This window comes from Pomacea canaliculata, linkage group LG4, assembly GCF_003073045.1.
Source record: "Pomacea canaliculata isolate SZHN2017 linkage group LG4, ASM307304v1, whole genome shotgun sequence".
NCBI lineage: Eukaryota > Metazoa > Mollusca > Gastropoda > Architaenioglossa > Ampullariidae > Pomacea > Pomacea canaliculata.
The window spans coordinates 34,533,487-34,561,267 of record NC_037593.1 but is presented as its reverse complement, the minus strand read 5'-3'; the positions used below and the strand labels follow the sequence as shown (position 1 = coordinate 34,561,267).

At 39.4% G+C, this 27,781-nt stretch overlaps 1 protein-coding gene across 1 annotated transcript; it reads left to right on the top strand.

Moving 5' to 3' along the window:
* The first annotated feature begins 333 nt into the window (after positions 1-333).
* LOC112562577 (putative glycerophosphocholine phosphodiesterase GPCPD1 homolog 2) lies at positions 334-27,216 on the top strand. The gene is made up of 18 exons (XM_025235891.1): positions 334-475; positions 1,140-1,287; positions 1,595-1,761; positions 4,008-4,052; positions 5,941-6,092; positions 7,848-7,940; positions 9,904-10,014; positions 11,475-11,628; positions 11,882-12,020; positions 12,498-12,552; positions 14,375-14,470; positions 14,932-15,003; positions 15,703-15,739; positions 18,602-18,723; positions 20,471-20,601; positions 21,914-22,049; positions 25,404-25,564; positions 26,262-27,216. Exons 1-18 carry the CDS (start codon positions 337-339, stop codon positions 26,377-26,379), a joined length of 2,076 nt encoding a protein of 691 aa, XP_025091676.1. The 5' UTR covers positions 334-336; the 3' UTR covers positions 26,380-27,216.
* The last annotated feature ends 565 nt before the right edge of the window (positions 27,217-27,781 follow it).

The following is a 27,781-nucleotide window of genomic DNA, read 5'->3' as shown; positions in this document are numbered from 1 at the left end:
GACCCAAAACCTTACTTTTACATATATATATATAGAGAGAGAGATGTTATACAAGTGAATGCTTCGCCTACAACCTTACTTATACATATATATATAGAGAGAGAGATGTTGTACAGGTGAATGCATGGCCCACAACCTTACTTATATATATATACAGAGAGAGATGTTGTACAGGTGAATGCATGGCCCACAACCTTACTTATATATATATACAGAGAGAGATGTTGTACAGGTGAATGCATGGCCCACAACCTTACTTATAAATATATAGAGACATGCTATACAGATGAATGCATAGCCCACAACCTTTCTTATATATACATGTGATACAAGTGAATGCCTGGCCCACCACCTGACCGAAGATTAGCAGACGAACTTTTGGTGACGTCATCTCGTCTGCTTCCTGCCAACAGAAGGAACGATAACCGTGTACGCTATGAGTGTCTCGCTGTCGTTGTCGTTGCTTCATTTCAAGGTAAACAGAAATATGGCAATTCAAAGTACTATTTTTGTTAGACAGAAAGATGGAAACAAAGGTTGGATGCACAGTATCATGTTTATTGGCTTGGTGAGAAGTGTTGGTCGTACTGCCGACACCCCAGGTCCGGACAGACTTGGACCGTGTGACCGTCTGCTGCAACAACCACACACCCCACTGTAGACGGCAAATGTACGGGAGCTTAGCCAGACTTTGCCTTCATTGTCCGCATAGTATTTTGAAACCTTGAAGTTATTGTAGCAAATGTTTGTTGGTTGTCTGCCGGACGATCACAACGCCTTCAGCCTACAAGTTACGAGGACTAATTTGCAACTTGCAATAAATTCTCTTAAAAAAAAAAGGTTGGGTGAAACACACTATCGTCATGATGACAGGCCCCATAGTTTAATCGCCATGTTCGCTCAGACCTGTAGAGATGACAGCACGCCACATGACACATCTTTGTGTATTGTAATGGTATTTTTCAGTCGGGTATCAGATAAAACTGTTGCTATAAAATAAGCAAATTAACAAAAAAACAAAAACAAGACATCATTGCGGGTCAGGGTGCATATTTCAGCATGAAGTTTTCAGGTAAATGAGGTGAATGAATAAACATAATTTGCACAAATAATACAGGTGAGCAAAAACATGTTTGCAGGAGGAATGGCTAGCACCGCTGTGACCTTCAGAGTGCAAGGGAAAGTTGAAGATGGCTTTCAGATGTATGTTGTTGGTGACAAAGATGAGATTGGACACTGGATTTCTGATACTGCCATACGTCTCAACTGCATTACTGTTGACAAGAAGTATTAAGCTTTTTATTCACCAGTCTTGTATATCTGGAGAATTATAGAGATACAAGTTACTGTTTAAATTATTTCTTCAAGTGCAGTTAATAATTTTACTTGTGAACTCTACATATTTTAAAAGAGTGAATATATCTTTTGACTGTGGCTAGGAGACCTTTTTGCACCCAGATGTGTTTTTTAATTATCTTGTTTTATAGTCAAATGTGGAACATAATTATTACATTCATTATTCTTTATAAGGTAGAGAATGAAAAATTAGTTTGTAGCATTCTATCTTTAATTGATTTTTCATTTTGTCACACAGATCTCTTTGGGAAAGAACAGTGCATCTTCCAAGGAACCAAACTGTATTCTATCGATTCTTTATTGGCCAGGAAATTCTTGTAAAATCGGAGAACAGTGGGATGAGGGAGCTTGTTGAAGTTATTTGGTGGGAAACCAACGTTCAGCCTCGTCAGTGTATGTGTCCAGGTAAATAAAGTTATTTGGTGGGAAACCAATAACCAACCTCGTAAGTGTGTATGTCTGTTGTATTATGTGTTATTTGGGAGCTGTGTCCCTTCTTCCATTCTCTCTGAAGAAAGATGGCTTCTCAGCTACACCTCCAATCTAGCTGTGTTACCTTGAATGACAGCGTACAAGTTTAGTTCAGTTAGTTAATTTCTTGTTTCTTCCTCGAGGAGCATAGGGACGCTTCTCATTTCGCTTTCCACTTGAGCTGACTTGTCACTTACGTAGAGGGTTCTAATGTTCTAGGTCCCTATACTGGTTCTTGCCTTGGTCATCAAAAGGTAAGTCATCGAGCTGGCTTCCCTAATGCTTTCATCAGCACACGTCATAAGCTCTTCTAAAGAGGATCTTCCCGACCAGGCCTTTGTTGTGGTACTGTTGCGATTTCTGTAACAGCTCTTTTTTTTACATGAGTGGGTGTTGGCCCAAAGTAAAACCCCAACCTGGAGGGCCAGTGTGCAACATTTAAGTCTGGCTTCTACCCTGATAGACCTGTTCAGCTTGGTTAGACCTGCCAGGAGCACAAGGCTCCTGCCGACATATCTCTGTGGATCAACAAGGTGCACAAGCTACCACACCATGCCACTACAAATAAGTTGCACCAACTGGTGGTAGTATAGCATACAAACCAATAACAAAACATGGTAGCAGCAGTGAGTCCGTCTACTTTTATAACTTCTATGAGGAGCCACCGCCTTGAGTAATGGAGCTGTCATGTTCCTTGTCTCATTTGCTGCAGTGATTAGTTCCCACTCTGTAAACCACTATGCACTTCTGCCAACAATTTTTGTATGCTCCGAGATCTACACTAATCGTCTGTTGTACACTGCTTGGTACTCATACCTTGGTTTACCGAACATTAGCAGCAGACCCTCATTCTGAGACTGTTGCTTCTGAGATATTTGGGTTGAAACTAGTTGTACTGATCATCCTATGGACATTCTACAGTACAACGGAAGTACATTCTTTCCTTTTGAAGATGGCTCAAAATACTAATTCAGCACATCATAACCACCAGCATAATGCTAGAATCAATCCTCCCTTCCCACTGAACATGAAGAAAGTGCTTCTGAGTGGCAACTGTTTCAACAAATGTGGAAAACCTATTCCATTATTACTAGTCTGGACGATAAAATTGAGGTCTATAAGGAAGCATTATTTCTGAACATGTTGGCGAAAAATTTAATTGAAATTCAAATAATTATCTTCATATAAACATCACAATAAGTTTTACAATTAAAATACTTTAACTAATGTTGTAGATGTTCAAATGACGTTGAAGTTAATAGCATCATTTAAATATTATTAATGTATTTCAATATTTATTTTAATTGTAAAACTTATTGTGATGTTTATATGAAGATAATTATTTGAATTTCAGTTAAATTTTTCGCCTGCTTCATAATTTTTATAGTTAAAATTTCATTTTAAGGATGAAGCGTTGGGGATGAAGTGTCTGGGGATGAATTGTCTGGGGATTAAGTGACTGGGAACCGAAGAAGTGATTTTTAACCCTAAAAATGAAACTGCTGATTTTGAAATACAGTCCTACAGATTCAAACTTTAAAGTTAATCCACTGGAGTTTGTTGCTATTATCTTTATGATTTCCTAAATGAGTACAAACTAACTCCATCTGAGTGTTGAAGAGAACATTCAGCAATAGCACAGTGTCCTGGTCTGTTTTCTTTTACCAAGGGTTGCATCATTTCTTTTCAAATTCAGCTTATGCAGACAATGCTGTTTTTTAGAAATACTACCCTTTTGTCACTTCCTCTTTTCTCGATAAATCCAGGTGTAATTATGAGAAAAACAATAATAGAATATTTCTCATGTCTCTTCGTCATAAAGTATATTTTTTGTGATACTTTATGCTCTATTTCTAGCAATTTTTGCTGATTGCTCATGTTGTCTTTTAATAATTTGGGATTATTTTATTTTTTACCTAGCCAGTTTCAAAGGATGCATGGTTAACGCTGAAATGTTTGTATAGCAGTACAGCTTGAGGGTAATATCATGTTTTATATGGCTAAAGTTAAATATAATTCGTGTACCATATTAAGTAATTTATGAAATTCACACGTCTCTAAGACCTGTAGTTGCTTGTCTAATACTGTTTTATGCTGTTTAAAAATAAAATTGAGAAAAGTAACCCATTATGCTTTTGTTTAAAAAAAATGGTGGTGTTACTGGCATTGTTTTATTTCAGATCAAGACACATTAGTTCTACCTGTTGCAGACTTTGGAACATATGGTAATTTTTTTTCCATTTCAATTTATATTTAGCTCATGTTATAGACTTTTCTCCTTTGTACTACTGTCAATATTATGTAAAGATGTGTAAGATGTAAGCTGCAGAATTTAGTAAATAAGGTAGGCTTTTTCCTTTTATAAATGTATAAAGGGTTAGACATACAGCAAACTGCTAAATCTTTTCCAGTGCTAGTGTCCTCATACATGTACTGTGACATGCCTATAAGCTAGAATTTAGCACATACAGTAAGCTATGAAATCTTTTACACTAATGTCCTCATATAATAATAATACCTCTGTAATACCTCTGTGACATGCCTGTAACTTTCATGTCATTTAATTTTTACCTCCCTGTATATTTTTCTATAATACTCTTAGCAATGTTCCTGACTTATTGGGATAATTGAAAAATTAAACTCAAATTTCACTTAAGTTCTTTTTTTTTTCAAAGTCAGTGGGCAAACATGAGCAGTTATGTGAGGAGTGAAAGAATCTAAGGCAGGCTGTGACTGCTAATGACAAAGTCTCTAGTCATTTCATTTTTGCATAAATATATCGTTGCCACATGTCCTTCTTGTAACACCATATGCTTGTGGCAGGTTTTAATTGTACTGTAGCAGGAACACTTGTTTAGGGCAATGTGTACCGCTGACAGTGTTTGTTCCTTCCCCCCTGCACCCCCTTGTATGGTTCTGCTGGAAAGCGGCTCATATCACTCAGACCAACCCTCTAAGTAAAGCTTTAGTTCCGTCCACCCTGAGAGCAAGAGAAGTACCATTCTGTCGCAAGGTGTTTAGTTCCCACTGGAAAGCTGCTCATGTCACTCGGTCCCCTTTCTAAGTAAACTACAGTTCTGACTACCCTGAGTACAAGAGAAGTACCAATTTGCTGCAAGGTGTGTTGGTCCTGCTGGAAAGCGGCACGCGTCACTCAATCTCCTCTTTCCTGACCTCAGGGAGTTATAGGTGCTAGGTTTTAGTAGGCTAGGTTGGTTAGAATAGATATAGTAGTTGTACGTGTAAATAATGTAAATGTCTTGGAGTTTATTTACCTGTGTGAGTGTGTCAGTCTGAATGAATGCTAGCGTGTCATATGTATGTCCTCGTGTGAAGGAAGTGAACATGTATCACTAGAGTGAAAGAGATCTCTGTTGTCTTTAATTGTGACACAGCAGCAGAGAACACACATGAAGATCTGTGGAGTTGAATGATATACCTTAGAAAACACACTTTTGTCTGGAAAAAAGCAGGGTCTTTTGTGGATTCCTAGGTTGGCTGGATGTAGGTGTGTAGTGGATGGGAAAAAAAAAAACTCAACTCGTGGTATAGATTGAAAATGCACCCAACAATGAGAGTTAGAATTTTTAGTGGAAAATTCTCCTTGGGAACTTCCGTCCCCTTCCCTGAAACAACAAAGAAGAACTGACCGATTATGCGCTAGGGAATGTGGTGTTAGCCTTAGCAAGGAACGTCTTCAGCATGGCTACAGTACAAATAATTTTATTTCTCTTTTGAGAATTAATATTTAGCATATCTTGATCCTTACACTTCATCTTGTGGGTATAGTTCTAAGTGCCACACTGTAACCTTTCTTGGTTTCATAAATAAAATATTAATAAGGACATATCAGAAAGTGAGTGCTCTGTGTGTGGGTCAGAGAGAGAAAGAGAGTGTCATGTGTGAATCACAGAGAGTGGGTGCTGTGTTAGTCAGAGAGCGTGTGGTGTGTGTGTGTTGTGAGAGAGTGTGTTGAGTGTATGTGTTTAAGATGGCTCCACCACAATAACCAGTGGAGGGCTGAAACTGAAAGCATAGTTTAGATAAATGCAACTTTTGGTTATTATTGAATGCCATGTTTGATAGTTCATCTTTGTTGTGTGTGTATCTAAGATGGCTCCACCACTATAAGCAATGGATGGCTGAAACATCAGATGGCTATACAAGTTCGTTTCCATAGCAGCCCTATTCATATGTTGAAGCCAAAGTACCAAAAAGAGACTTACAGTATTCAATGCTTTCCTTTGGATTATGAACCTGGGATGGTAATTTAATTTCTACAGAGTTTTTTGTTGTTTTATTTATTTCTGTTCGAAAATTAATGTACCTAGTGTATGTGTGCGCACTTCTGATAATTATTGCTAGGAGTGAGGTGATTGGGTTAAGAGTGTAGTAGTTGTAGGTTGCACAGAAACAGACAATAAAGATGTATTACAATGTTAATATGAAATGAAGCAACATCATATTTTGTTATTTGTTCATTCATTTCATCCCATAACTGGTACCAGTCGCAGAGGGATACAGTGGAGTGCAGATGATGATGATGATGATGATGATGATGATGATGATGATGATGATGATGATGTCGATTTGTAATGCGCATGTATCCATTCTGAAGAATGCTCATTGCGCAAAAAAAAGAACAAATGAAGAACAAAAAAGTGAACAAATATATAAAACACCAGGAAAAGTAAAAGCAGCCGAGGTAAACTAATGCCAGTGGAGCTGATCTTGCGCCCACATGGGTTCATTCCCCTCTCTTTGCTTAAGTACTTGGGATAGCCTCTCTTACCAAAAATGGCAGCTGCACATGTCTGTATCAGGATTATAACAACAACAGCAGCAATGGACAGGCTGGACAGGATCTGGTGCATTAACACAAGCAGCCTTAAGAACAGGGTGTACACATCCCTCTTTGTAACCACACCATGAAGCATTGACTGTGCAAGTTCCTCGTCTTAGCATGCTCTTTGTAACCACACCATGAAGCATTGACTGTGCAAGTTCCTCGTCTTAGCTGCTATCTTGATGTGGGGAGGTCAGACAAGGACTCTTCTTGTGATATAGAGAAGAGAATGCAGGCATTTAAGACCATGCCTGAGGAAGCTGCTCCTAATCATCTGCAGGGAGTGTGCAAAATCAGGTAATCTAAATGAAGCATGGTTGCCACCCATGGGGGACACCAAGAATTCTTTCTCACCACAGTGAAGGGGGGCAAGCTTGTCTGGTTTGGCCATTCGACCCAGCTTGACACTATCCAAAATTCTTCTGGGACGGGAGGGGGTTTACACCAAGATGGAAGAACTGGTAGGCAAATGTGAAGAAATGGATGTCATTCTATGCAGGACCTACTCACCACTGCTGAAGACAGGACTAAGTGGTGAAATATGTTGATTGCTTCACTACTCGCCTGTTTCCCTCGATTACCACTATCTGCTTGTCTGTTGGGAGGGAGCTCAAAGAATGCAAGTGGAGCCAAGACATCTTTTGGTGAAATGGCTCTTTTCCTGTTCTAGAGGCGGTCAGAACTGGCCACTCTCTAGCTAATAGACCTGTGGGAAGAGGTGGAGAAAGAATGACCACATCACGTTGAAGTGAACTCGGTTGATGGGAAGGGAAATGATGCTACCTCACCCAATCTAAGGTCACTGGTATATCACTACATCATTTTCAGTTCATGTCACATGTCTGCAATATTCCCATGATTAGCTGAGGTGTAGGGTGGAGAGTAATAATAATAACTGAAAGATTTGTAAAGTGTATACTCACACTTGTAAGGAGCATGCTCTTAGCATTTAGAGCAAGAATGGAACATGGACAGTATACAAGAGACAGAAGAATACACAACAGCATTTGTCAGTGCTATGCATGGTTCTGAAGGTGCTCCCATTACACACATATATATATTAATGTTTTATACTCATGCATGTGTGTAGTTTTATGTATTTATGGCTGTGCACATGGGCGTTACATATATGTATACATATATTTGTATTATTTGATATATTTATGTGGAACAGAAAGCATCAGATATTTCTTTGGAAAGCTGTACTCATGATGATGATAGCCATGATGGGCCACCAACATGTGGCAGGACTGCTGTCTACTTCACTGTGAGTAATTGATGAGCAAACTGAAAGCACTTTAATGTTGATATTCTATACAGAGACTGCTGTCACTAACACAAAGGCAGATTATAATTACGCCAGTGTGGACATTCTGTGTATGGGTTGTAGCTTATGTCACTGTAAAATGCTTCCTGGTATTTGATGATTTTTTTGTGAAGGAGGGTATTTCATTTTCATTAGTGTCCTATGGCAACATCTAATCAACATTGAGCAGTGCTGTTTGCAAACTGGAATCCTGGGGCCTGCATATGAGCATTGGTGTGAGGAACAAAACAAGATGATGAAATCAAAAAGCGTGTCTTAGCTTAATGCCTGAGTGAGGCTTGCATGATCTGCCTGCATCTGATTCTTCCACTTTTGGCTGTGAGCTGATATAGACGTCATTTATGCTGATATCTTTCTCCCCAAGTTGGAAGAGCTGGACAGGAGGAATGGAGCTGTTTATATAAATAAAACTGTTTTCACTCATTTGAATTGTAGGTGTACAGTGACTTAATGTTTATTAACATACTATTAATTAGCTCAACCATAAGACCCATTTAATAATTGTAAACATTTTTATCTAAGTACTTGTTTAAAGCTGTAATATACTATATATTATTAAGGTTTGCTGTTAGGATAAACACAAACTGCTTTGATGGACTGGTGCAATCTACACTTTTTTACTCCTAGCGTTTACTCCTAGCTGTGTGTTAAATGTCTGTATGAGAATGTATGCCTGCCCTTGTGAGCGAAGACAAATTTCTGTCCTGGGTCTCCTCGACAGACAATAAAGTCTGTTTTGATTTTTGATTTGATTTGATATTATTATATATGAATAATATATTTCACATAAAATAATGTATGGACAAGCTCCTCCTACAGCTAGTAAACTTATGTTTCTTCTTTTGTGTGTGTGCTAGTGTGTGCACATTGTTCTTTCTCTGTACGTGGCATCTGTTTACAGGGCTGGCTGCCTTGCCATAATATAGCCTCAGTTGCTGGCACAGCGTAAAACACCAATTCCCCCCCCCCCCCTCAGGTTCTTGTTTTTCACCCTTTCAACATAGAGTAACCTTCTCTCACTATGATATAGCCTTATTTACTGGCATATTGTGAAACTCAACCAACCAACCCATTAACCATCTGTTGGAGGAGGCAATACCTAGTAGACAGGATGGGACATGCATTCCCACCTTTTAGGAGGCAAGTTTTGACCAGTTTATCCCAGGTGTCAGAGACTTTTTACTGTTGCTTATTTAAATAACTTGTCCTGACATATAGCAATTTGTTATGACTGGCTCTTTGTTTTTCTTGTTTAGCTCCACCCCTTTTTCCTTTTTCAAGTCGGTTGGGCTTTACCATCAGCTTTTGGTTTTATTCACAGCCTCTGGCTTAATGATGGCCTATTAGACCACATTACACTTTTGTAATGCTTCTTGCCCTTCTTTATTGTCCTTTTATTCTTTTTGTTGGTTTATGTTGTTAGTGTTCTTTTTTATTATTATATCATCTGGGGATCTTGTTTTTCACTCTTTCACTGTGATATAGTCTTAGTTGCTGATATGGCCTAAAATCCCACAACCAATCTGTAAAGGCAATCATTTGACTAATTTCTGCATCATGATGTAGCTTTAGATGCTAATATAGCCCTAAACCCCAATAACCAAACAAGTACTTAACCCTGTAAAGGCGATTGTGAGTGTCTGATAGCTGAACTCAACCTCTAACCTGTACTGCCAGCAAGAGTGTATTATGCATGCACTAAATAAAATTAGATGACCTTGTTGATTGCTTTGTTTGTATCCCAGCTGTAAGGAAAATGGAAGATTGAATTGTGAAATCAGCAGTGTGGTGACCGAACAAATATTGTATATTACAAATATAGTGATGTTTATTTATTTTATGATGATAGAATAAACTCTGTGTGTATGTGTGTAAATGTTTGCTGATATGTTTCAAAAAACAGAATCTGAACTCAGCAGACCAGAAGCCAGCACCACAGCCTCCTTTTGGCTGTATTTATGAAAAAGATGATTATTTAGTATTCATTGCCAGAGGGGCCAATCATCACCATGTGGTAAGTTCATGGTATTGAATACATACGAGCAATAATGATATTTATTACATGGTATTGAATATATAAAAGCAGTAATTATTACATGGTAATGAATACATACTAGTAATAATGACATTATATATAGTAGTAAGTTATAGTACAGATTGCTCCTGATCTGACTGAGAATTAAAGTAGTGGTTGGCTTATACAAGCAATAGTTGCATTTTTACATGATAGCAGTTATAGTACAGATTCCTCCTAATCTAAATGGGAATTAAAGCAATGATTGATTTGATACACACTAGCACATATAGCACAGTAAGCGTATAATCCACAGTGCAGCTTCTGTAATTCTAGATATATTTAATGTTGCATCTTTATTTGGAAACATGTTTTTTATATCCACAGGAGGAATTATAGCATGGTATTATCAAGACAAATTACAATAGTTATCAAGACAATTTTGTATCTTTGGTAGCTGTTTAAAATTAATTATATAATCCTCCTATATGGCCGGCGCAGTAACGAACTTTAACCCTAGCCAATCACTGCTGTGCCTCTGCAGATCCCGCCAACAACAAACAATCAACCGTTGGCCTCGCCAAAGCTAACAACAACGGCAGACTACCGGCCCTCCACACATGATAGTAGAGATAGGGGAACCAATTCTAAGAGTCATCTCTAGACACAAGACTTGTCAAATTAAAATTCTTATGGGGTGCTCCTTTTTCAAAATTTTATGGCATGAAATCAGGAATTTCAGAGAAGGCTTGCAGGGCAGTCAGCAGCAGAGTGAAGAAAGGCCCTAACACTGTATACCATTTGAAACATTAAGACAGTGAATTAGGAACTTAATTATTGAGAGCTCACAGTCTCATGTGTAGAGATGCATCTCCCTATTTGGGTGATATCTGCTCTATTCTGTTCCTGATTTGTTTGGTGAATTGAAGATTCACCAGATTCCCATTGTTGTGTGTGATTAGGAGTGTGCTTGCCATCATTTCAGCAAGGCTGGTGAGCTTGTTGACTACATCCTTTTGAGCATGACATTGACATTTTCTTCATGACTAAAACCTGGCTATGTGACAGTGATGACCCTAAGTGCAAGGAGCTCTCCATGGCAGGTTACCAGATCATGTCCTTTCCTCACCCATCATGAGTGAGTGGTGCTGCAGGGATCGTTTTCATGGCTTCTCTTTTTTCTGTGATTATCTCCCCTTTACCATCACCACCTTTCAAGTGACAGCACACCACATCAATCACTATTTACTGTACCCTGTATTGGTATTGGAATACCAGGTAAAAGTGAAAAGACTCTATGGTAATCCTTGAACTGTTGAACAGCATCATTGTGCTGTCTCCTCAGCTAACTTAGTAGTGCAATTAAAGATTTACAAAAGTCTGTTCCCATAGATGATTGGGTTTTGTTAATTACATATTACTAATTTCTGAAATCCATATTGTCTTTAATTTTATTTCAGGGATTTCAGCTTGATTTTTATGTTCACATTGAGACTGCAGCACCTAGGCTCGTGGGAACATCTCATTTGCTTCCATTAGAAAATGATGTTTCTTTCTTAATAAAGAAAGTTCCCATCATTGGGCTAAACCACAAGCCTATTGGTGAAGTAACAGGTAATGTCTATAGAGTAACTTCATATTTGCATTTGCTAGCCAAAATGACTTTTTTATTTGCTTAGTTGTGTGATACATATAGTATGATACATCGTGTTACAAGTAAGAGGCTTCAAAGTTTAACCACGCAGAACTTGGAAAGTTTCGCTGTGTCATAAATGCAGACAATTCATGTGTTAAACCTGGTAAGCTATCAGAATTGCACTTATATTGCTTTATAAAGATTATTTTAACAATTTCTTTCTTTCTCCAGTTGAAACGTTTAAAATCACTCCCTTGAATATTCCAATGGATATGGAAGTTTCATATCAAAATCATTGGAAATGGAAGACAGATGGTTCCACGTTGAATGTTGGCCATCGAGGAATGGGTTCCTCTTATAAATACAAAAAGTATGTATATTTTGTTTGGTTTTGGAGGAGGAGGGCAAGTTTGGTTTTTTTTAAATATTGTTGTAAATAGATGATATATTGTGTGAAATGTTTTCCACCATTTTTGAAAAATTTAATCCAGGCATAAAAGCTTTTGCTTAGATTGTCTACATTTCTATATATATGGACTAAGACTGAAAGTGGTTGCTGGTTTAATTTATTTTAAAGTTAGAAAATATGCTACAGGTGAAAATTGTCAGCTACGTATTATAGATGTCATTTGTGAAAGTATAATTTTCACATTATTCCCATTGAGAATGCTACAAAATAATTTAGACATTTGAGTTACACATGTTTTCTAATAATTCAATGATTGCTTTCTTAAAAATCACTGTCATAAGTGCCACAAATTATTAAAACATAAAGAACTTTATACTTATCATAGCTGCTGCTTTGAGACTGTTCATAAAAGTAGCATTTTCTCTTGGCTGTTCTCAGAGTGTCAGATGTTCGGGAAAACACCATCTTTTCTTTGCTGACTGCAGCTAGTAATGTAAGTGATAGTCACTGCACTTGTAATCCAATAACTTTTGATATTTAAAATAAAAATGAAGTTATAAGCATTTGGGAGCATCTATGTTAAGTCATTGCTGTTTATTTTATAGCTTGTTTATTTCTTATCTGTAATAGCAGTTTGGAGCATCTATGTCAAGTCATTTCTGTTCATTTTATGGCTTGTTTATTTTTGACATGTATAAGTTCTTTTTTCTTTCTGATTTGGCTTTAGCCACGAGCAAGTTCTTTCTCTCTTCTCCTTCCATTGATTTTTCTCTGTTGCCTGCAACAGTGTCCAGAGTGTAAGCCTAGTTCATGCTGCTGTCTTGGGTCTGACCCTAACCTTAACCATGCTGTTGTGGTTCTAACTTTATCTGAACTTAAGCAGCCAAAGATAAGTCTTGAATCAATGTCCTTGACTTTATTCTCTGAATAGTGTGTATGAATACACACACATAGACTATTTATGGTGTGTTATTGCTTACTCCTTGGAGGTGTGTGTGATGCATGCATGTGTGTGTGCATGCTTGTGGGGAATATGTGTGCAACCTACATACATCCTTTGACTAGTACCAACTAATGATCTTTGCTGGTTTCTAGTTGTCAGGGAAGCAACAGTTCACTACAAGGTTAACCACAATTAACCCACTCTTGAATGGCAGTGGGAAGGTCCTGCTTGGAACAACCAGCCCACTTCTGTTTTCTAGTCAGTTGTTAGTCATAGTGTTGGTCCAAGTCACATGGCTGAACTAAACCAGTCCATTTCTTCATATTTTCTAGTTAGTCCTTTCTTCTGTCTGCATCTGCTTTGACAGCCATCCCTCTTCTTCATGTTTGCTGGTCAGTTCTTTCTCTATACACATTTGCTTTGACCACCCACCAAGGTGCCCTGAAGAATGGTCCAAGTGTTGTTACACTGCTTCACAGTTGTGAGAATAGGTTCCTGGTGTGCCATGAGGGTAGCAGTGGCTGTGGACTCCGCAAAGTCATTGATCTCTACATTGACTATAGGGGACTGTAGTGATGTTTCTACATTGTATGGGTGGTCCAATGATGCTACCGTAAGTGCCTGTTGCCAATACAGTGAGGGTTGGTTGACCTGGGTTTAGCTTTCATCTCGGGCACATTGTTCTTTCTCTGCATGTGGCATCTGTTTACATGGCCGGCTGCCTTGCCATGATATAGCCTTAGTTGCTGTCTTGGTGTAAAACACCAATTTCCCCCTTCCCTCACCTCTGCATTGACTATAGGAGATTGTAGGGTTGTTTGTATATTAACTGTAGGAGATTGTAGTGTTGTTTGTATATTGACTATAGGAGATTATTGTGTTTGTACATTGACTATAGGAGATTCAGAGCAGTTTCATCACATACTTGTCCTTGAAATCCTGGATTCTCCTGTCCACACTTGCAAGCAGAGTTGTAAGTTCTTGTAAGTTCCCTCTCTTCAGGCTGCATACAGCTCCCTCAAACTCAGTCCATAGGACTTGTAGGTCTGCAGGTTCACTGGTTCTAGTCTGGACTTTTGCCTCTATCCTCAGCTGGAAGTTGTACAGGTCTTTGCAATATTCTGTCCTTTGGTTTAATAAAGCAATGCTTTTTGTGTCTTTGCTATTTTTGGGGTACTTATGTTGACCTGTCTTGGTGGAGGTCTTCAGTAGGATGTATATGCATGTTTGTATTAATATGTGTGTGCGTTGGGGATGTGTGTATGGAAAAATACATTCATTTATGTGTGTTAACTGTTTTTAAGGTTAAGTGATATCTTGACATGCATCATGACTTTCTAAATGCTTTAATTTCATTTTCTTTTTTGTGTAGGGTGCTGACTTTGTGGAGTTTGATGTTCTACTCACAAAGGACCAGATACCAGTCATTTATCATGACTTCAGTGTTTGCCTTTCTTATTCTCAAAAGGTAGGGGAGGACACAGAGAGGCTGGTCTTTGGCAGGGGAGATATTTTTACATAGGAGATGTGTTGTATGTGGGCAGAGGAGGTATATTTGCCTGTGTAAGGGATGGAATAGTATAGAGTAGTTGATGCTGATGCAGAAATGAACCACAAAATGGTACATCATAACCTTGTCTATTGCTTATCAAGTTTGAAAACTACATTTTATGCCATCTTACTGCCTTCTCCAGCTATCATTTTCAAGACTACCAAAGTTCCAGATCACAGTATGGCAGGGAGGCCAACAAGAGTGAGCCTTGCACTTTAGGATGTAGCTGTAGGTTCAGATCTTCAGAATATTTCAGGAACACAGCTGATTGAGTATTTTATTTCCAGTAACAATTGCAGTTGCATTAATTGGTTATTTCGATTAGTGTAGCTTTTGTTCAGTGATGCTTATTTATAATTATACTGATTTCATCACAGGATAGCCATGAGCGTCAATTATTTGAGATTCCTGTGAAAGATCTCAAACTTGAGCACCTTCAGTCCATGAAGGTAAAGTGCTATTAATTCATGCATCTTGTGTTTATGTACGTGCTATTAATTCATGCATCTTGTGTTTATGTACGTGCTATTAATTCATGCATTGTGTGTTTGCTCACCTGCATGCATAGATGCATGGTTGACAAGCATGTCAAACAAGAGAGCAGCAGGCATTAGCATATAAAAACCTCACCTTGAGTGAGTTGGGGTTGATTAGTATTTAAAAAGCTGACCTAGATGGGCTAACCATCAGTGGCATGATAATGAAGAAATATGATGAGAAGACTAACACCATGCAGCTACATGGTCTAACCCAATAAAATGCCAAGCGATGAAGATGAAGAAATATGTGGACAAGACTAATGCCATGAGGAGAGCACAGGAGGTTAAAGATGAAGTCAAAGATGAAGCCATGAGGATTTGCTTTTCAAACAAACATTTTATCATTATGATTATTTACATTTTTGCTTGAACATAATGGCACTAGGAAGCAAAAAAAAACATTTTTAACTTGCAGTTTAAATTATGATTTTAAAAAATTGTCATGGTGTGAGTCTGTTTCCAAGAATTATGTTATTCTTCATTGATGATTACCGTATGCAAGATGCCCGATATGTTTGTTCCATTTGTAAACACTTTTCCTCAGATTCTGAAGACAAATGTTAGGTATGTAGTTACTGATACAGCTAACCCTTCCCTCATGTTTTTCAGTTGTACCACTCATCATCAAAACATGAAGAGAAAATAGGTATGTACAGAGACAGGTGTTCCTGTCCTCATGGTTTGTCACTCACTTATCATTTCTTTTAACACCCTTAGCACGACATAAAAATATAGCATTACGATGACTGGCTTGTTACTGAAGACTGTGAAGACGACAGTGGGTGAAGTTTGCATTTCATTATTGCTGCACTGAGGTAAACATTAGACCAAGAAACCTGTACATGTTTGGAAAGGAAAAAACTTGAACTTTGCAACAAAAAAAATAATGAAAATCGCCTTTTTCGTGCTTCCTGACAAAGCCATGAGCATGGCCTATCGTGCTAAGAGGGTTAAAAGGGTTAGGGTTTTGATGGGAGCAAGCAAGGTTGACCCTAAACCAGGTGTTCCTATCCTCATGGTTTGTCAGTCACCTGTCATTTCTTTTTTATAGCTGATCCTTTTGAAAAGAATATTAATACCTATGCTTTGGTGTAGGCACAAAGTTTGTATGCTCATATGCTTGGTGGTGAGCAGTGTTAGTATACCAATATACTTGATTGTAAGCAGTGTTAGTATGGTCATATGCTTTGGTGTAGGCACAAAGTTGGTATGCTCATGTTTGATGGTGAGTACAATGTTGATAAACTGATAATGATCCTCATCATGGCACCCTTCCTGACAGTGTCATTCATATGTCTAAGAAATGCATTGAGTATAGTCAGCAGATCACTGAATAACATAGTATTGTTGTTAAAGGTTGAGTTAGTTGTGATAGGTCTTATAGTCTTTCAAATATAAATGATATCTTTTAGGTATGATAGGTATTATAGTCTTTCACATCTTATAAATGCTGTCTTTTGGGTAATGTTGGGTGTGATAGTTCTTGTAGTCTTTTCATCTAAAAATGCTGTCTTTTGCATTACATTCCTAACAGGTTACATAATTCAGTTTAAGGTAGGGTCATTTTAAGAAAAAAGAAAAAAAAGTCACTTATAAAAAGAAATGATTTCAATTGACCTGTGCAGAAGGTTTAGTGGAATCCTTGCAGCATAAAAGTGGACAGTTATAGGTCATTCGGCAACTGTCCCTGGATGAGGGACATGTAATCACCATACATGTTCCATGGTTTACAGAGGCAAGCTGGATAGCTGAGCAGGCACATAATCACCACTCATGTCTTCCATGGTTTACTGAAGAGAGCTGGATTGATTAGCAGGCATAGAGGAAGGCTCAGTACCTTGCCTTCTGCCACCCCAATACAGAAAGTGGGCTAAATTTTAAAGACAGTTGAAAGCAGGCTTATTATATTTTTAAACAAAATAGAAAACATGTGTGGCAGAGCGTTGTGCTCTTGTTATCCTATGCCACTTCCCATGTGATGTGGGGGCAGCTGTCAGGAAGATAAATGGAAGGCTTCAGGCTGTCTTAATAGGCCAGCTGCAGGTCCAGACTCCACTCAGTGAACCACAGGATGCAAGTAATTGAATGGCATCCATCGATGCTCACAATTCTTCCTCACTTTGCCATTCTTTTTTGTACTTGGGAATCTCTCTGTGACATTTTTTGGGTTATGACCTGGAAGAAAAGTATTCTGTTGGATGTTCATGCCTTTGCCTTCCAGGGTTGAATACCACTCATCATCAAAAACTTTCTAACACATTGCCTCTTCAAGTTTGTGTTATGTTCTTTCCTATCATTGGAAACAGGAGATGGGCATTGTAATACACCATGGCATGCATAGTTTTACTGGGTGAAGGGTAGAATTACAGTACATTATGGCATGCGGAGTCACACTGGATCAAGGGTAGAACTACATCTTTGCATGCAGAGTCACACTGGGTCAACAGTAGAATTACATTATATTGTGGCAGCTGCAGAGTAACACTGGGTGAAGGGTAAATTACGATAAATCAATGCATGCCAGGTCATGTGATATCAAGACAATGGTAGATTTACAATGCATCATGGCAGCTGCAGCATCACTGGGTAAGGGTAGAATTTTTTTTTAATTAAACAATACATAAACAAAACATAAAATACTACCACATTAAACAATTTGCATAAATAAATCAACAAACATATCACTGGCGATGTACACCAATCTTTTCTCAGCCTCATCCTATCCTATGAAAGGAGCAGCTGACAATAGAAATAGAGGTTGTTGGGTAAGGGTAGAATTATTTGACACCATGGCATGCAGAGTAACACTGGGTCAGGGATAGAGTTGCGATACATTGTGGCATGCCATGTCATGCTGAATCAAAGGTAGAATTGCAAATACACCATGGTAGTAGTAGAATTACAGTAGTTCAGGGCAGAGGAGGAATCTTGGATGCTGTAGTACAGACAGGTGCAGGGCATTTAATATGGTGCAGTATGTACTTTAGTGCTTATCAGTTTCATGTAGCTGCTTAATCTTTGTTCTTTCATATTACATATATAAGAATATGTAAAAGTAGTGTTGTACAGTACATGTATTATGTAGAAAGCTTCAACCTTTTGATTATGCAGCTTTAGAAGTTAGTTGGGTCAGCCCATTGAGTGTATTGCTGCCCACGTGGCATTGGTGGATATCTGGTTTACAAAATTGTTGCCCATGTGGCATTGTGGGATATCTGATTACAAGTGGAGGTAAAAGTGGAGGAAGGAAAGGGCTGGGTTTTACCATTTTGCTGTTCACAATGCCAACATCCATTAGGTCATAATATTTATGTGGATTTGACCATTTTTTTTTCAGTTCACAGTGCCAACATCCATTATATCACACTGTTTATGTTCATTTTACCAAAATATTTTAATCAGTAGTATTTAAGTATCTCTTAGCAAATATTTTGCAGATTGATGTAGTGTCTGTTACTGATATTTTGTCCCAAAAGTCAGCACCTTAAACTGACTTCTGTGCCCCCAGAAGTGAACCCAGAAAGGACCCCGGAAAATGAACAACCTTTTCCAACGCTGTGCCATTGTCTGGAGACTGTTGATGTTTCATTAGGCTTCAACATTGAAGTCAAATACCCTTTGAAATTTGAGGTACATCTTTGTCCTCTGTATATAAACAGCTGAATTGTTGCATGTGCTCAAGTGCTTTATGACCCATAAGGGTTGTCAGTTGATGTAAGCAAGTAAGCTGCACATTTGCAGAACATTTATGTCTTTTGTCTGTCATAATGTCATGAAAACTCATGCACAGCATTCTACTGATGTTTGTCTCAAATGTTATCAAGAAATGAACTGTAAGTCACTTGAGAAATGTACCCTGTTACTGCTGCTGCCCCACCCCTTATATCTCTCCTGCCTGTACCCTATTCCTTCCCCATACCTAATATTTCTCCCACCAGCACTGTATTCCTGCCACACCCCTTATTTCTTCTTCATACTGTACCAGATGACATGACTATTTGGAGATCATCATCTAGCTACCTCAAATCCAGCTGTTGAAACCTGTTCCAGTCAAACAACCACAGAACAGTAGGACAGTTCAGGCCCTCTCAATTTCCTCCTTTCATACTAGTGAGCACTCAGTTCCAGTTTTTTGCCAGCTCCACACAGTTAAGACATGTGTCAGCTACCCCATTTTTCGGTCTCTTGGATATATCAGTGTGGCCTGTGAAGTACAGTGAAGGCTACACGTTATCTAACATCTTCGCAGCGCCGACTGCCTGCCCAGATCTTCTCTTGCCAAGTTTGTTGCTCCAGGCCACTGGGGACAAGGTTGCGGGCAGCGAACCATGTTAGTAAAGTATACACCAAAAGCTCTTCTCTTTAGAGCAGTGTAAGGTAAGGCTAGATATCTACTTCGTCTTACCTCGGGTTACTGAGTGACAAAATGGTTACACAACACCGATACCTTTCTTTTTTAAAAGACAATAGATACTCTCCGTCATTTGGGTTGTGGGATATGAAGACCTACAGTGATATTCTGCATTGCTTGCCATTTCATTGCCTCATACTGTAGCTTGCATTCTCTCCACTTCTTGGAATGGTGTTGGTTTCCAACCTTCTTAAGCTTGGGAAGGTAGACCTGAAAGCATTCAGGTGATAGGAAGGCATGTTATGACGTTCCCCAGGTTCTACCTGTGGGACCTGGCACCCCTTCTGACGTTGGTAGAAGGATTGGCAGCACAGCATGGGGCAGATGTGACGGCCTGAAGGCAGCTTTCATTAGTGCAGTTAAGGCGGCTTCACAGCCTATAGCCCAGCTGGATTTAGGTTGTGTTTATTTGTTTGTTTCGACTAGCATGTCACTAGGTTTGCTACCATGGTGAGTTACCACTCCCTCCACCTTTTAATTAGCCTCTACATAGTCATGTCATCTGATACATTACAAAGAAGAAATACTGTTTTGGGTGATAAAATTTCTTCCTTCAAGTACAGCTAGCACCCCTCTGCATCCCCGCAGTGGATGCCAGACTCAGTCCAGGCAAAAAACTGGAGTTGAGTGCTCACTAGGGTGACAGGTGGGGATGGGAAGGGGGCTGAACTAAATTCATGTCCTACTGTTCTGTGCTAGTTTGACCAGAACAGGTTTGGACAGTTTGATTTGAGGTAGCTAGATGGTGATCGCCATGTCATCTGGTAAGTCCTCGAAGAAAGAAATTTGACCACTAAACATTGTATATCTCTTCAACTTGCACTATTCTTGCCTTCTACAGCTGTTTAGAAAAATGTCATTATTTTATTCCATGATTTGTCAAGTAATCACTGCTACATATTTTCAGTGCAGCTAGGCTTTATTACCATTCTGTCATCTTTAGGAAGTTTGGATTTTTGGTTTCAGACTGGAGAGAGTGAGATGGACAACTATTTTGATCAGAACATGCACACTGATGAAATCCTCAAGGTTGTTTTCAAGCATGCTGGCAGCCGCAAGATAATTTTCTCCTCATTCGACCCAGACACATGCATAATGTAGGTAGTTCCTGACCTTTATGTGACCCAGACCAGTAAGTAGTTACTGAAAGGGACATTGTGGGTCTGGCAGAGGTCAGGTGGGTTAGGGTTAGTAACCCTCTACCAAAGAATTTACTCACTCTACTCTAGGGCAGACACATAGTGTGGGTTTCCTCATACACAGGGAAGTGGTCAGAGCAGTCATCCATATCCATACACCCATATCCAGCAGGTACTGTGGCATGCGATGCAAAAATTCAACATTGAAGAGGGTCACATCCAAGTTACCAAAGCAATGTATAATAGCTCAATGAGCCTTCTTTTAAATGACAGTAGAAATCTATTTAGATTCACTCCTTAACCTTTGACCTTTGCTTATTTTCTTGGAGAACATCATGCAGGAAACTCTTCATGCCATCACACTACCCTGTCCATTGGTGGAAAGCTGATTTGCATCCTATGTTTGCAGATGACATAGATCTGATAGCATGCACTAAGAAAGAACTGCAAGACCTTAACCAGCATTGTGACAGACAGTTCTAATGCACATAGAATGGAGACCAGTTGTGATGAGTACAGTCATGGTCATTGGCAACTGCAAAGCAGAAATCTAGATGAATAGGGTATGGCTTGAAGAGGTAAACAGTTTTAAGTATTTGGGACAACAGCTCCACGACATATCTGTCATCAAGATTGTGACAACAGCAGATACAATGGCTAGGCTGAACAGGATGTGATACAGCCATAACACCAGGTTGACTATGAAGTACAAGCTGTACAAGTTCTTCATAGTACTGATCCTGCTTTACGGATATGAAATCAGAGTTTTCTTGCCAGTACAGAGAGCGGAATCCAGCCATTCAAGATCAAGTATCTGAGGAGGCCACTCGAGTCTCTTAGGGAGAACATAAAACCAGTGACTTTGGATGAAGCCCATCACCACAGTTGTAGGGCATCAGGAACCACTACTTGGTGTGTAAGCTGGTCTGGTTTGGCTACATGACCCAGCACAAAACTTTGCTGATGATTATCCTTCAAGGTACCTTGGAGGGTGGTCTACACCACAGTGGCCAGAAACACAGACTTATGAATGTGAAGGAGTACAGTAGTCATCCTGTGCAGGACCTGCTCACTATTGCCTAAGGCTGACGTGTATGATGAGTTTTGTCACCTGCCGTTTCTATCCATGTGCTGCACTCAATGACTGGTACTAGACAAGCGACAGATGGATGATGACAGGTTAGGAAAACAAGTAAGTGCATATTTATGTGACTTCCATGTATTTCCTATATTCTTGGATGCATTTTTTGTATTCTCTTGCATTTTTCAGGTTACAGATGAAGCAGAACAAGTACCCTGTGCTGTTTCTGAGCAATGGTCCAACAGTCCGGTACACGCCCTACTGTAACTGGCGCTGCAAGACATTTAACCATGGAATCAGTTTTGCAATGGCTGAGGGCTTGTTGGTAAGATGTTCACCTGTGGCATTTTTGTTTGGTTACCTTATGTATGGCCTCTTTCAGACCCAAACATTCCCTGTGTAGCGATGTGGATTTTAGAAAAATGTCTGTTAGAGATGGCCATACAGTGCACATGCCCTGTCGTATACCATCATTTGTAAGCATGTCTTCTCGATTACTGATCATGTGCTGGCACATGAGTTCCCTTTATTGTGATTTGGCCCGAGATATGCAATGTGTGTATATAGAACAAATTGTCACTGCAACTGATTCATTCCACACACCATACACTTGATCAGTTCCATCAATGGTAATGTTTCTGTGAACCTGAGATGACCTAATGCAGTGTACCAAATGTACCTATTGCTGTTATTGTATATATGTAAAGAACTCTGTTCACCGTCGTCAACATATACATATTATGTATGCACTCTGCTGTATATTGCTAACCTCAGACCTAGGTAATTCTAGGTTACCGTCTTGCAGGATTTCAGTTAAGTTTCACTGAGCGGTGCATAGTTTGAAAGTCAGCGTGACCTTTCACCCACAAAAAACTATGGCTGGCACACATTTGAGCATGCTGTGTGGTACTTGAAAAATAATTGTTATCATTCTTCGTGTTGGTTTGAAACAACCATCTAGAATCGATGCTAATGAAGAACAGCTGAGGGAATTCCCTAGGGAATTAATAAGGATGAATAGGAATGGAGAGCAGTTAATGATCGGTGGTACAAAGTCTCTACCTGACCACAAAAGTGTTGCAGTACCTTTTTTTCCAACTAATGCACCTTTTTTTTCTGTTATTTTTAAACTTTGTTTCACAGTTATGCCCATTGCTGTACAAATGTTTACCTTATTGCATATTTATAGATGAGCCAGAAAATAAAGTCATGAAATAAAAAAAAAAAATTAAATCATTTTTGTGCTTGGTAAGAACTGCATAAAATGAGTCTGGAGCAGAGACCAATGAAAGTAAAAAGGACTAAATTCTGTTGTTACCGACCAGTTAAATCTTTGAACTAAAAGCTCATCACAGTTTTAATATGAATCAGACACTAGCACTTTTAACATAATCCTTAGTGCTAACAATGACAAAGTGTCATTTCTGGTGGTGTTAGATTGGTCAGCTGCATTTAATACTGTCGATCATTCTATACTTCTACATAGTCGATCATTCTACACAGACTTCAGCAATCTTTTGGTATTCATGATGTTGCTCTGTCCAGGTTTCGATCCTATCTCATGAACTAAACTGAGACTGTGTGTGAAGATGTTAACTCAGATGCTTCTGTCCTGAGATATGGTAGCGGTCCGGTGGCTCAACAGTTAGCGCCTGTCACCAATACAGTGAGGGTTGGCTGTCCAGAGTTCATTTCTTGTGTTGGGCACGCTGTTCTTTCTCTGCACGTGGCATCTGTTTACAGGGCTGGCTGCTTGCCGTAATATAGCCTCAGTTGCTGGCACCGCGTAAAAAACCAATTCCCCCCCCCCCCCCCACCCTGAGATATGGTGTCGTGCTAGGGTCTGTCTTGGTTCCTATACCTTTTGTGTTAAATACCTTCCCTCTGTCTGATGTTATGTCACACTATGCCGTGCTCTGATACACAGCTTTATCAGTCAGCCCCACTTACTGACTGAACTCGCTGGACAACTGACACAGACTCAGGAATGCATAGCTGACATTTGTTCCTTGTTCTCTGTCTATAACAACTCAACTATTCCTTTCTGGATCAGAGTTTGACTTTTCATCAGCATATTTCTCATGTCTGCTTTGAAGGGGTCGTCGACCCATCAAATAAATAATTCAGTTCAATTCTCATGTCTGCAGAACTGCTTACCTTGAACTTTTTAGGATTAGTACTATTCATCATTATCTCACCTCTGATGCAACTAAAATTCTTATTGGTGCCTTTGTTCTGTTAAGGATGGACTATTGTAATTCTCTTTTGACTGGCATTCCCAAGTATTTTGACAGACTTCAAAGGATCCAGAATACTGCTGCTTGCCTCATCTACAGACCTTCTAGATGTAAACATACATCACCTATCATACACTCTCTTAACTGGTTGTCAATCGCAGATTGTTTAGACTACTAACTTTCCACTTTGACTTTCTCCACCGTTTCTCAGTATCTCTCTGAACTCACTCCCATCTATATGCCTACGTGACTTCTTTTGCTCATCATAATAATAAATTTATATAGCATATACTCACACTTCTAAGGAGCATGCTATTAGCGCTTAAGAACAAGGAGACATGGACAACATATGAGGGACAGAAGAACAATTTATGAACAACGAAAGAATAAACAACTTATGAGCAACAGAAGAATAAACAACAGACTGATGACAAATAAAAGACAAATATAAAAAAACATTAAGAAGATCCAAGTAACAAGGACTGAGAGTATCATGATTATACAAAAGGAAGACGAGTATTGAAGTAGTAATAAGCAGAAAAGAGGGGAAGGGTGTGAAAAAGGACTAGCATTGTGTGGACTGTTGTTAGGAGTAATTCTCAAGGAAGAGGTGTGTTTTCAGGGGAAATTTAAAGGATTCAATGGTTGGTAGGTGGTGGATATGAGAAGGAAGAGAGTTCCATTGTTTGGCTGCACAGTAACTAAAAATCATGTGGCCGTATGTTGCTAATCTGGTGACAAGGAGAGTAAGGAGACAGTCATCATACGAGGAGCAGGGTTGTCTAGCTGGGACATAAGGGAAGAGAAGTTCAGAGAAAAAGAATTTTGAATGGCGACTTCCCTGTGACCCTGTCCTGACCATGAATGCATAATGTGTCTGTATTTGTGTATGAGTGAGTGTGTGAAGTAGAAATGAGTGTCTGTTATGAGAATACGTGAATATGGTGCATAGTTGTGGGTGATTCAGTCTGTATATCATTTCTGTAAAATTCTCTAAGTCATTGGAAAGTGCTATATAAATCCTCATTGTTATTAATCAGTTGTTAACAGTTCCTACATGAATCAAAGTGTTGCCTTGCTGTAAAGGAAATGCTTCGATAAAAATTGTTTAGCAAACATCAGTCATGTTTCTTTCCAATATCAAAATATGGTGAAGCAAAATCTTAACCCTAACCCTGACCAGAAGCAGTTCATTAATGAGACCAGAGGTAGCAAGCTTGTAAAATATGGTTAGATCAGAGGTACCACACTCATGAAACTTGATGTCACCAGAAGTAACCCACCTTTCAGGAGACCTGTTGACTCATGGGTACGCAGCTGATGAAACCTAATGAAGTTCTTTCTCCTTATTTAGGATGAGATCTGACGAGCGCAGACTCTTATGAGACATTTTCTCACCCTTTTTTAGGGTGAGACTGACAAAGCTCTTTCTCCTTATGTAGGGAGTGAATTTCCAAGCAGAGGGTCTCATCCGTGACATACCTTTGATCCAGCACATTCAGTCCTTGGGCTTGGTGCTATTTGTGTGGGGGGAGGACCTTAATGAAGCCCATGTCAAGCAACTTCTTCGAAAACATGGAGTTGATGGCATTATATTTGACAGGTTTGTGTCCTGGTGATGTATTTGACACATTCATTTGATGGTTATGGCATATTTGACTGGTTAATTTAATTTGTGATGGGATTATATTTATCAGCTTATTCACTAATGAAGTGGCAGTTTCATTAAAAATGTTTCTTTTGGAGTATTTTGGCATTTAAAATACTCATTCGTAAATTATATTGACGCCATCTGCTGCTTTATGGTGAATTGTGTGTATGTTGGGGGGGGGGGGGGGGAACGGTGCTGTATGCCAAAGTGGATATATGCTCAGCTATTGGCTGGGTGTAACTTACCCACCTTGCTTTTAACCCTCAGCTGAAAATGTACCTGGTAAGATTACGCCTGAAGGAGGAAAGTTTTAGCCTTATCGTTAGGGTGCATGCTGTGTGTTTGTGAGAGAGTGCTCAGTTGTGTTGCATGTCTCTGATGAAGTGTACTGTGGTGTTTGGTGTGCATGTACGATGTGTATGCGTGAGAGATTGTGTGCATTATGTGTGTGTGGGACATTCTATACTGTGATGTTTGGTGTGCATGTAATTGTCCTGAGTAGTGGTTTTGTATGGTGTGAGTGTGTGTGAAAGAGATACATTATGTGTTGAGTTGTGATACATAGGATGTGTGTTTGTGTTGTGTGTGTGTGAGAAAGAGAGAGAAAAAAAAAGAAAGATCATATGCTAAGTTTTGGTGAATGTTACAGGATGGAGAAGCAGAGTCATGAGTCGTTCTTGGTCAACTCAGCATCCAACTTGAAGGAGATTTGCTGTCAGGCCAACCTGATGATGCCTGCTAATAGTTCCCTGAACCTAATACAATAAGATTAGACATAGTCACTTTGATGATGCCTGCTAGTGGTGACCTGAACCCATTACAATAACATTAACATTAAACATAGTCACCCTCATGATGGCCTCTTAAATTGCTACAATACTTTTTACAAGTAGTCAGGCAGAAATTGTTGTAGCACTGGCCCTCTATGGAACTTGTGCTTCCTGGGTGATATGCCACCATTAGTTCTTGTGCTCAACCTTATAACCTTTGAAAAATACTGTGATAGGTAGTTGGATGTCAGAATCAGGCATTTGCTAAGATTTTTTTTTAAGTTTAAGAGAATTGAATTCTTTGAAAAGCTTCAGTGTCCCATCAAAATTTTTTAGCCTTCTAATTTATCTTTTCACAGTCCTTAATATTAGCTTCTCTAAAATGTACTCAGCTCTGATACCCAAGATTACTCAGTAATGTTAGATTTCTTACCTGATACTTTCTAGATTCTGCCGCAACTGCTTTCCTGCTTTCCTTTAACTATCTGCCAACTGCTTTCCTATATCTCACAACTGCTTTACTATAACTCTCTTTCTATAACTGTTTCTCAAGTAGTTTCCTGTAACTATATACCAAGCAGCAAAAAAGGACAGCATCAGATTATCCTTTCATTTATTCCTTGTTACTCCTCAAGGAGCATAGGACTGCAATAACACCTCTCCAGTGGACCCGGTTTTGGGCAGCCCGCCCCCCACTCCACTCAGTTGGGTCCTTTGCCTTGCTCTCTACTGTTCTTTTCCGCTTTAGTCTCACAGCTCTCCTCTTCCCCTGAGAGTTTCAGTCAATTGGGGCAATGGTGTCAGCTGGTTTGCGCAGGGTGTGTACCATCCAGCCCCATTTGCGCTTTTTGATGTCTTGGCTAGTGGCGTTCTGGTTGGTTCTTTTCCACAGGCTGCTGTTGGAGACTTTTTTTTTCAAGCCATCTTATTCCCAGAATATAGCGTAGGCATCAGTTGGTAAAGGTCTGCAGCTTGTTGTTGATGGTATTTGCCACTCTCCAGGTTCCAGAACCATACAGTAGGACTGCCTTCACGTGGGTGTTGAAGATGTGGGTCTTACTGCTAGAGGACAATGCTTGGAAGTTCCAGATGGGGCGTAGGCTGTTGAAAGCATGCCTGGCCTTGTTGATGGGGCTTTTGATGTCATCGTCCGCTCCACCATCATTGCTGACACTGCTCCCAAGATACGTGAAGCGGTCTGTTTGCAGGATGTTCTCCCTTTGAAGTTGGATTAGGAGTTCCTGCTTGTTGATTCTCATCACTTTGGTCTTCTTTCTGTGCATGTTGCTGCTGAGGAAGTAGGAAACTAATGTCATCTGCAAAATCCAGGTCCTATAGCTGTTTGGTGACAGTCCACTCGATACCGATGTTGTTGTCTTGGGTTGTCTTGCATATGATC

Excerpts from the sequence above, each read along its gene's own strand:
- LOC112562577 (XM_025235891.1), top strand. The coding sequence starts at position 337 with ATGCCTGGCCCACCACCTGACCGAAGATTAGCAGACGAACTTTTGGTG. Across the intron at positions 15,004-15,702 it reads AGCACCTTCAGTCCATGAAG|TTGTACCACTCATCATCAAA; the intron begins GTAAAGTGCTAT and ends CATGTTTTTCAG. Across the intron at positions 18,724-20,470 it reads AATACCCTTTGAAATTTGAG|ACTGGAGAGAGTGAGATGGA; the intron begins GTACATCTTTGT and ends TTTTGGTTTCAG.